A 10,066-nucleotide genomic window follows, 5' to 3' on the forward strand; every position below is an offset into this window, starting at 1 on the left:
CAATAGGTAAGCAGCTTGGTTTGAAGAAATCAACTGTGGGAGCAATTATTAGGAAATGGAAGACATACAAGACCACTGATAATCTCCCTCGATCTGGGGCTCCACGCAAGATCTCACACTGTGGGGTCAAAATTATCACAAGAACGGTGAGCAAAAATCCCAGAACCACACGGGGGGACCTAGTGAATGACCTGCAGAGAGCTGGGACCAAAGTAACAAAGCCTACCATCAGTAACACACTACGCCGCCAGGGACTCAAATCCTGCAGTGACAGACGTGTCCCCCTGCTTAAGCCAGTACATGTCCAGGCCCGTCTGAAGTTTGCTAGAGTGCATTTGGATGATCCAGAAGAGGATTGGGAGAATGTCATATGGTCAGATGAAACCAAAATAGAACTTTTTGGAAAAACTCAACTCGTCGTGTTTGGAGGACAAAGAATGCTGAGTTGCATCCAAAGAACACCATAACTACTGTGAAGCATGGGGGTGGAAACATCATGCTTTGGGGCTGTTTTTCTGCAAAGGGACCAGGATGACTGATCCGTGTAAAGGAAAGAATGAATGGGGCCATGTATCGTGAGATTTTGAGTGAAAACCTCCTTCCATCAACAAGGGCATTGAAGACGAAACGTGGCTGGGTCTTTCAGCATGACAATGATCCCAAACACACCGCCCGGGCAACGAAGGAGTGGCTTCGTAAGAAGCATTTCAAGGTCCTGGAGTGGCCTAGCCAGTCTCCAGATCTCAACCCCATAGAAAATCTTTGGAGGGAGTTGAAAGTCCGTGTTGCCCAGCGACAGCCCCAAAACATCACTGCTCTAGAGGAGATCTGCATGGAGGAATAGGCCAAATACCAGCAACAGTGTGTGAAAACCTTGTGAAGACTTACAGAAAACGTTTGACCTGTGTCATTGCCAACAAAGGGTATATAACAAAGTATTGAGAAACTTTTTTTATTGACCAAATACTTATTTTCCACCATAATTTGCAAATCAATTCATTAAAAATCGTACAATGTGATTTTCTGGATTTTTTTTTCTCATTTTGTCTGTCATAGTTGACGTGTACCTATGATGAAAATTACAGGCCTCTCTCATCTTTTTAAGTGGGAGAACTTGCACAATTGGTGGCTGACTAAATACTTTTTTTCCCCACTGTATATATATATATAGCTGTGGAAAATAATATCAGTTTCTCTGGTTTGACTATTTATAGGTATGTGTTTGGGTAAAAATAACATTTTTGTTTTATTCTATAAACTACTGACAACATTTCTCCCAAATTCCAAATAAGAATATTGTCATTTGGAGCATTTATTTGCAGAAAATGACAACTGGTCAAAATAACAAAAAAGATGCAGGGTTGTCAGACCTCGAATAATGGAAAGAAAATAAGTTCATGTTCATTTTTAAACAACACAATACTAATGTTTTAACTTAGGAAGAGTTCAGAAATAAATATTTGGTGGAATAACCCTGATTTTCAATCACAGCTTTCATGCGTCTTGGCATGCTCTCCACCAGTCTTTCACATTGATGTTGGGTGACTTTATGCCACCCCTGGCGCAAAAATTCAAGCAGCTCGGCTTTGTTTGATGGCTTGTGACCATCCATCTTCCTCTTGATCACATTCCAGAAGTTTTCAATGGGGTTCAGGTCTGGAGATTGGGCTGGCCATGACAGGGTCTTGATCTGGTGGTCCTCCATCCACACCTTGATTGACCTGGCTGTGTGGCATGGCGCATTGTCCTGCTGAAAAAAACAATCCTCCGAGTTGGGGAACAATGTCAGAGCAAAAGGAAGCAAGTTTTCTTCCAGGACAAACTTGTACGTGGCTTGATTCATGTGTCCTTCACAAAGACAAATCTGCCCAACTCCAGCCTTGCTGAAGCACCCCCAGATAATCACCAATCCTCCACCAAATTTCACAGTGGCTTGTAGGCCTCTCCATGTCTCCCTCTAACCATTAGACGACCAGGTGTTGGGCAAAGCTGAAAATTGGACTCATCAGAGAAGATGACCTTACTCCAGTCCTCTACAGTCCAATCCTTATGGTCTTTTGCAAACCTCAGCCTGGCTCTTCTTTGCTTCTCATTGATGAAGGGCTTTTTTCTAGCTTTGCACGACTTCAGCCCTGCCCCTAGGAGCCTGTTTCGAACCTTCCTCGCCGTGCACTTCACCCCAGCTGCCATTTGCCATTATTTTTGTAGGTCACTTGATGTCATCCTACGGTTGTTGCGTGACATTCGAATGAGTTGGCGGTCATCCCGGTCAGTAGTCGTTTTCGCCCTCTGCCGGTCTGTAGCTTTGTTGTCTCCAATGTCTGCTGCTTGACCTTGTTCTTATGAACCGCCGACTTTGACATTTTAAGGATGGAAGCAACCTGATGCTCACTGTATCCCTCTGCCAGTAAAGCCAGAATTGAACCCTTCTTTTCCTCACTCAACTTTCCTTTTCAACTTTTGGCATGGCATTCTTTTGGCATGGTCAATAGTTATTTTTTGATTAATATTACTTTTGAGGTACTATTAGCACTGTTTTTGCCATCCAGCTAGTCCTATTGCAAGAGGATAGTGATGACCACAGCAGTTGTTTTTATACTTTTCCTCGTTAAATAAGATTTGGTTTATGTGATCACCTAATCAGTACCTAATTCAGTAGAATGAGGTGTGCCTGTGTTGGAATTCAACAGACACTGGAATGGAATGGCTGTCATACATGTAGAGATGCTGATTTTAAGAAATTTGCAGTGGTCTCTTAATTTTTTTCCACAGCTGTGTGTGTATATATACATGTTTTGGGCTTCGTCCCGTAATTTTTGTATTACTTACCTTATGTTGGGTAGAGAAATAAAAACCATATTACGTATTCCTGTGCCTGTCTTCTATCAATATACAACGTGACAGTAACCCAAAAAGTGTTAAACAAATGTATTTAGAATTCAAGGCACACTTAACCAGCATGGCTACCACAGCATTCTGCAGCGATATCCCATCTGGTTTGGGCTTAGTGGGACTATCATTTGTTTTTCAACAGGACAATGACCCAACATACCTCCAAGAAGGAGAGTGATGGAGTTGTATCAGATGACCTGGCCTCCACAATCACCCGACCTCAAACAAATTGAGATGGTTTGGGATGAGTTGGACCGCAGAGTGAAGGAAAAACAGCAAACAAGTGCTCAGCATATGTGGGAACTCCTTCAAGACTGTTGGAAAAGCATTCCAGGTGAAGCTGGTTGAGAATGCCAAGAGTGTGCAAAGCTGTCATCAAGGCAAAGGGTGGATATTTGAAATATATTTTGATTTGTTTAACACTTTTATGGTTACTACATGATTCTATATGTGTTATTTTATAGTTTTTATGTCTTCACTATTATTCTGCAATGTAGAAAATAGTAAAAAATAAAGAAAAACCCTTGAATGAGTAGGTGTTCTAAAACGTTTGACCGGTCGTGTATATACAGTATATTTTTTATTCTTTTTTAGCTAAAAATGTGGGGCTCAAAACAGGTGGGGCTCTTATTAAGCTTTAGCTACTGCAGGCCTATGATATGAAGGCAGAGAGCACCTGGGCTCCAACTGACTCTGACCTTTGAACTTGAGGTCAGGAAGAACGTTTTAGGCCTACCAGAGTTACTCCTATAATCTAACAATATAATGCTTATCTTTATACAAAATATTCTGATCGAAAATTTACGAATTAGCCTCATTCTGTACGCCTATATCTGTATAGCAGACACAGTACCCATGTGACATAAAGAAATGCATGTTGGTGTTGCAGCATGCCACTGGCATATCTCTCTATCTATCGGGGGCTAGGCCTAAGCTTCTCTTCCTTTATATATTTTGTTATTTTTTTTTTATGAATATCATACCAATAGGCCTATGCATGCAATGCCCCGATGCATTTAGTGCTCAAATCTCTGACAGCTGAAACATGAGGTGGACAATTACTGTTTTAGCAAAGTAAAAACTAAAACAAAAAATGAGCTATAAAGTTTTGCATATCCTACACATCGAAACACAAGAAATCATGTTTTTGTAATTTGTTATGGGCTGTTTTTAAGGACACATACATGTGGATAATTTGGCCAATAAGCCTCATTTATTGATGGGGCTGGCTGCGCCAAGTTGGATCTGAATGCATTTGGATGTCACGGAAATTTCTCAAATGTCCAGTAAATTAAAATCTTCCCGGTCATCTTGTCCAGGGCCAAATTAGGGCCGTTCAATTGCAGCCCATATTTTCTGATAACTGTGGACTCTCGGTGACATTGTCAAAATGATATGTGATTATTGTGTGCTGAGTAGGGTCTATGAGAATTACTTGATTACATGTGTTTTCTGGGTTGATTATTTGTGTGTGCCCGCGTGCATGAGGTCAGTGTGTATGCGAGAGAGAGAGAGAGTCTTGTTGATTATTTACATGAGTGATGTGTAAACAGAGCCCATTGCTGAGATACAGCCTAATTAATCAGTCTAGCGCTCAGTCCCACCCATATACACATAACAAACCAATGGTCCCACCTCTCTCTCCCTGCGTCCTACACACACGCCAGAGCATTCTCACACACCTCACAGATGCCCCACCACCACTGGCCAAAGTCACAAATAGACCACTTTACCACCAACAAGCTAGTTCAGGAAATGTACTCTGTGTTGGTGAAATATCATTCCACCTTCTGACTACTAATAAGCATTTCTGCTTTATTGCTCCTGGGAGAGAGAGGCAGAGGCAGTCATAAGAGTCAGTTTCTTGTTTGATGGGGGCCTGCTGCCTAAATTTTCTCCTGTAAGACTATCTTGATGTCAGTTTGTGACTACTCTTTTTTCTTCCATATAGGCCTACATAAAACTTGATCAATGATTTTAAAACCAAGTTTCAACCAAAAGCTACAATTTAATTTCCCATAGTCAAAAGCTACAAAAGTTTGTCTGGCACCAAATATTTTGTTGTCTCCCAGGCAACAAGAACGTGATCTCTATTTGTGTCTCTGGTCTTGTGGTCATCTACATCCTTTCCTCTGACTCACCCAAATATATTGTTATTATAAGTAGATCTAATATCATAAATAAACGTTCATTAATTATCTTCTCACTCTCAATCACCTTCAACTACGGACGTTTTATTTCGTCCTCTCTTGGGTGCTAAATATTTTAACGCTTTTTAAAATGTATCTGTGATTGGTCCATTTTTTGAGCGCCTATACTCCTATTGGTTTATCATAACGTCACTCACATTTGGCTAGTACACTTGACCATATAAGCCGCCTGCTTGGTTCTACTGCAGTCTGAAGCCAGCTAAGCATTCTTCCTCTGTGAACTTTTGCGGTTTGTGCAGTCAAGATGAGTGTAAGTACAACTTTTCTTTATTTTACTGGCTTATGTTAGTTCATTTGATTGTTATCTGAAAAGTAGCCTGCATGCAGTGCAAGTTTATAACGGTTCATGTTAGCGCTGTTAAACAGCTGTTGGGAAAATAATGCTCAGATTTTAATAGCCTATGTGCTGTAGCCCAATATAATGTCCTCTCTAACGATGCCCTTTTATAGTCAACCTTGTTGTCAATGCGTCTAAGAAGACTAATCAGACTTTTGGCATGCTAGATGGCTTGACTATCTTGTTTAGGCTAGGTTTTTTGACATGGCACTATTTATTGTTCTGTAGTGAATACAGATGCAAAGGGTGTTTCATTGCAATAGGATATGTAGTTCTATCATATGCAAAAGTTCATTTTATTCTCTCAATGAATGATTTAAACTTATAGCAATTGCTACTGATGACAGAGGTTGTGGACATAGGGCAGGGTGGGGCAGGCATGTAGAAGACAGCAGTGATATGTTTGTTTTGGGGATAATGAGATCCCTGTGTCTTCTAAATAGTTCCTTGTGCTCTTCATACCTTCCATGTGATCTTTAGATATGATGATCTAATCCGTATGTACTAGTAGGGTTTGAATGGGTTGAACTATGGGGGTGCTTGGTACACCCATAGCAAATCAGGGAATCCATAAGCATAAGTATAGGCTATCAATGTCTGCACCCCCAGGAGTGTTGATAAGATTGACTTTGGTCCAGACCACTATTTTTAGGGTGTGTAATTTAAACCCACATGTATTTAGTTGTGTGGGTACAGTACAGTTGGCAGGGTGGGAGCCTCTGATCAGACTATGATCATGAAGTCCTCACTACAGAACAGCACACTCTTGAGGTCTTTGGCTGTGTGTATGTTAACACACTCTGAGGTCTCTGGCTGTGTATAATAATAAAGGCTTTGTTTCACCGTGGCTGTTTTGTGGTTACCATGGTAATCATAGATGCATTGGGAGTGCAACAGGGTAAATTCAATTAAGACCTAAATGGATTAAAGTTACCGTAAGCAGAGGTCAGACTAGATAGAGTAGCAGAGTGATGTTATCTCCAGTGAGCCAGTATGATCTTCCCCAGTCTGAGCTATAGGATATACCTAAAGTAAACATCAGGTTAACCAGGGCTAGATTGTCTGTCATGTCAGTCAGACCTGGTTAAGGTAAGCTTTATAGTAAGTAACGTATAGGGCCAGGAGTTATCATGTGGATTTCCAAACTATGTATATCCATTCTATCCATCCTATTTCTGCGTTGGCTGCAGCCTCAGCTGTCCCGTGTCTTTCAGACAGAGTGAGGAGGTATGTCACACTGGGATGGGAACTGCAGTCTGGAGTACCGCTGGGCTGCATGCAGCCAAGTCCAGCTAGCGCCATAGATATTACACACAGTTTACACTAACTACACACAGTTTACATTAAGGAGGGAGGACTAGCGCGGAAAGAATGCAACACGTCACTATCGCCCCCTCTCTCTTTCCTCCCCTCTCTCCCACTCTCTCTCTCTCTCTCTTTGAACATTATACCGCTTTCCCTAGTTCTCCTTTTTTTTAACTCTTCTTTCTATCTGTCGGTCCTCTCTTCCACCCTCTACCCCTCCCTTTCTACTCCTCTCTCTTTATTTCTCTCTCCTCTACATTCTCTCTCTCTCTCTTGCCAAAATGTAGCCTTCTAGTCTGTGCCAACACTAACAGAGCTCTAATGTTATATTATCCTGTTGTTCTATTTCTGGATTGGGTGTCAATGGGTTTGTGTCTGGCTCTGCACTGTTAAAGGCCAACTACTGTGTCCTACTGTATATGTCTTGTAAGCAATGATTAGGCACATACTGTACATTTAAAGTTACACTGTTAGCATTAAGGACACACTCCTATCCCCCAGTGACTTACAAGAAGTGCATTCAAGTAAGAACGCTAAAACACATGTTCAGGGGTAAGGTGTGACAGTTCTTCTTGTCCACTGCCCACTGTTGCTGACAGAAACAAAACTGAAGTACAAGTGTTGATGTTGTTTCCCTTTGGTGAGGTTCCTGTCTGATTAGTTGCTGTTGCCCAGGATTATATATTATCGACCTGGTCTTTATCTGAACTGGCTAACTATGTCTTCTGTCAGAGATGGAACAGGGAGTTGCCAAGTGGCAGAAATGACCGAAGTTGGCGGGAGTTGCCTAGGTAACATTTACTACACACCACGGCCAATACATGGCATATGGACAGAAGGGCAACAATAGGAGGTCTACATTCAGCTCATTAAGAGAACTCTGTATGTGCAATCATCTAAACACTATTTATCCTGCCACATGTAAAGATCACTCAGTACTTTGATTCTGTGCCGTGCCCAACCTCTGTTGGTCCCATGTTGGCTGCCCACCATAATATGGGCCCTGCGGAAAATGTGACTTCACTTCACCCTTACTGACTGTAACCCAGACTTCCTTGCCCCATCATTCATGGACAGATTTAGCCTCCCCTTCCAAATTCCAAATCACTGCAGGGAAAATGGGAACGCTGTACAGGACTGGGAGTTATAGCAATCTCTGGGCCATTCCATAGATGGAAAACCTTTAATTGGAGACAGATGTTGTATTTGGTAGACTGATGGGGCTAGAATAAAAGTACAGGAAAGGGTTTAGCAAGGTGTAGCCATGAGCCACGTAAAGACTCCACGTCTACACTATACCCACTGAGCACACACTGGTTGAATCAACGTTGTTTCCACGTCATTTTAACGAAATTACGTTGAACCAATGTGGAATAGATGTTGAATTGATGTCTGTGCCAAGTGGGTACTTACTGTAACAATGGTTTGATAGAACCATCTTTGTTTCAGAAGTTATGGGCCATAACTTATGGTCAACTCCGTATTAACTATCAGCTAATTGCACATGTAATGTTTTTCAATTGATGGATTTCTCTCTCTCTCTGTCTCTCCCTTCTCCCTCTCTCTCCCTCTCTCTCCCCCTCTACAGGGTGTTGTGGTAAAGAACATGTCCTTCAAGGTGGGCCAGACCCTGACCATCACAGGGATCCCTAACTCTGATGCAGCACAGTGAGTAGCTAACCCCCTTCAAACACAGTTCATTGTCACTCCACTTCTCAGTCAGCAGCCTAGAGACCTCATAGAGAAACTAGTCACTGTATCATGAGAATGATCCATTCATATTCACAACATACATTATCAAACTACAATGAAAAAGTAGATTATAGCTATAAGCCGTTTCTGTGTAATTATCAATCCAGACCCTCTTGCCCTGTAGGTTAAAGAATGTTCCTTATCTCTTCTCTGTGTCTGTGTGCTCTCCTTTTCCCTTCCTGTAGTTTTGTCATCAACGTGGGCAACAGCGAGGATGACCTCGCCCTGCACATGAACCCTCGCTTCGACGCCCACGGAGACACCCGGGCCGTGGTGTGTAACTCCTACCATGGAGGCAAGTGGTGTGAGGAGCACAGAGAGGGAGGATTCCCCTTCAACCAGGGAGAGGAGTTTAAGGTGAGAAATTACACTGTGTTTGTGTGCTCACAGGTGGATGTGAGTGTGTGTGTTTTCAATTTAAACCATGCTGATGCGAATGTCCTCCTCTCTTTCCATGTGTGTAAGGGAGTTCTACTAGGGACCTCTGGTGGCAATAACTTGCAATCACTGCATCCCAAATACCTAAGCACTTCTGTAGATAACAATGTGTAATTACTTCTCTCTCTCAGATAAATATCACTTTTACCAAGGAGCAGTTCCTAGTTGCTCTTCCAGATGGCTCTGAGATCCACTTCCCCAATCGCCAAGGAGACGAGAAGTATAAATACATGCACTTCGAGGGCGACGTCAGGATCCAGGGCGTCGAGATCAAGTAGACCAATCAGAGTGGAGAAGAATATTTTGCTTTCTTGTCTGGCTGCTCATTGGCTTTCCAGAAGTCCACACACCCACACAAGCCTTATGCTCTGTGTTTTACTCACTCACCATAGTTTTAAGTTGGTTTTAATGCTCCCATTCCTAGCCAATGGATGAAGCCACTAACAGTGAAATCTACAAGTAAAATATAAATTTTTACAGTAGCAGCACATTACAAGCTTGGAAGTGTTGAAAGGTGAAAGTTCCCTAGGAGTTAGAAAATTAATGTAAATTGTTTTATTGAAGATACATGTGTATTTCATTAATGTGCAACAATCATTCCAGAAGTGGTTTAAGAAAAGTGCAAAATATTTGTTCATTAAAATTATATTTTTATGAACCATTTCAGATTGTATCTTCCTTTGTGTAAATGTGTGATTTTAATCTGCAGGTTTTCTTTTTGTAAATGTCTGTGTAGCTATCAATGTTAGAGATGATAGTTTCTGCATAATAGCGCTTTGGATAGGCTAGCATTCTTCAGTGACTTTATTACCTGCATTAGAAGATTAATTAATGTAGCCTAATTATTAATACATTAAATCAGCGATGCAACTCCTGTGCAGTGATATAGTCATTTGTGACTAATTGTCAAACCCATCCTGGTCCTCACTACACGTTTACTGGTTAAACACCCAGCTGTATTTGATTATGACACTTATAGAATAACCATGTGTTAGTAATGCAGCATTACCTTTCTATTCTAGTTCATTAAACCACATGGTAGATTATTATCGCCCTCTTTAGCCTATGACGATGAGCATATGGCTAGCTTAAGAGGAGTTGAGAAATGTCACACATTTAATGCATGTGTATA

The 10,066-nt window shown here is 41.6% G+C and overlaps 1 protein-coding gene across 1 annotated transcript; it reads left to right on the plus strand.

Moving 5' to 3' along the window:
• Positions 1 to 5,279: 5,279 nt before the first annotated feature.
• Positions 5,280 to 9,595, plus strand: LOC311103804 (beta-galactoside-binding lectin-like). Its single transcript, XM_084145453.1, has 4 exons — positions 5,280 to 5,352; positions 8,333 to 8,412; positions 8,682 to 8,853; positions 9,066 to 9,595. Exons 1-4 carry the CDS (start codon positions 5,347 to 5,349, stop codon positions 9,210 to 9,212), a joined length of 405 nt encoding a protein of 134 aa, XP_084001579.1. The 5' UTR covers positions 5,280 to 5,346; the 3' UTR covers positions 9,213 to 9,595.
• The last annotated feature ends 471 nt before the right edge of the window (positions 9,596 to 10,066 follow it).

This window comes from Coregonus lavaretus (genome assembly GCF_964263955.1).
Source record: "Coregonus lavaretus genome assembly, chromosome: 28".
Classification (NCBI taxonomy): Eukaryota; Metazoa; Chordata; class Actinopteri; order Salmoniformes; family Salmonidae; genus Coregonus; species Coregonus lavaretus.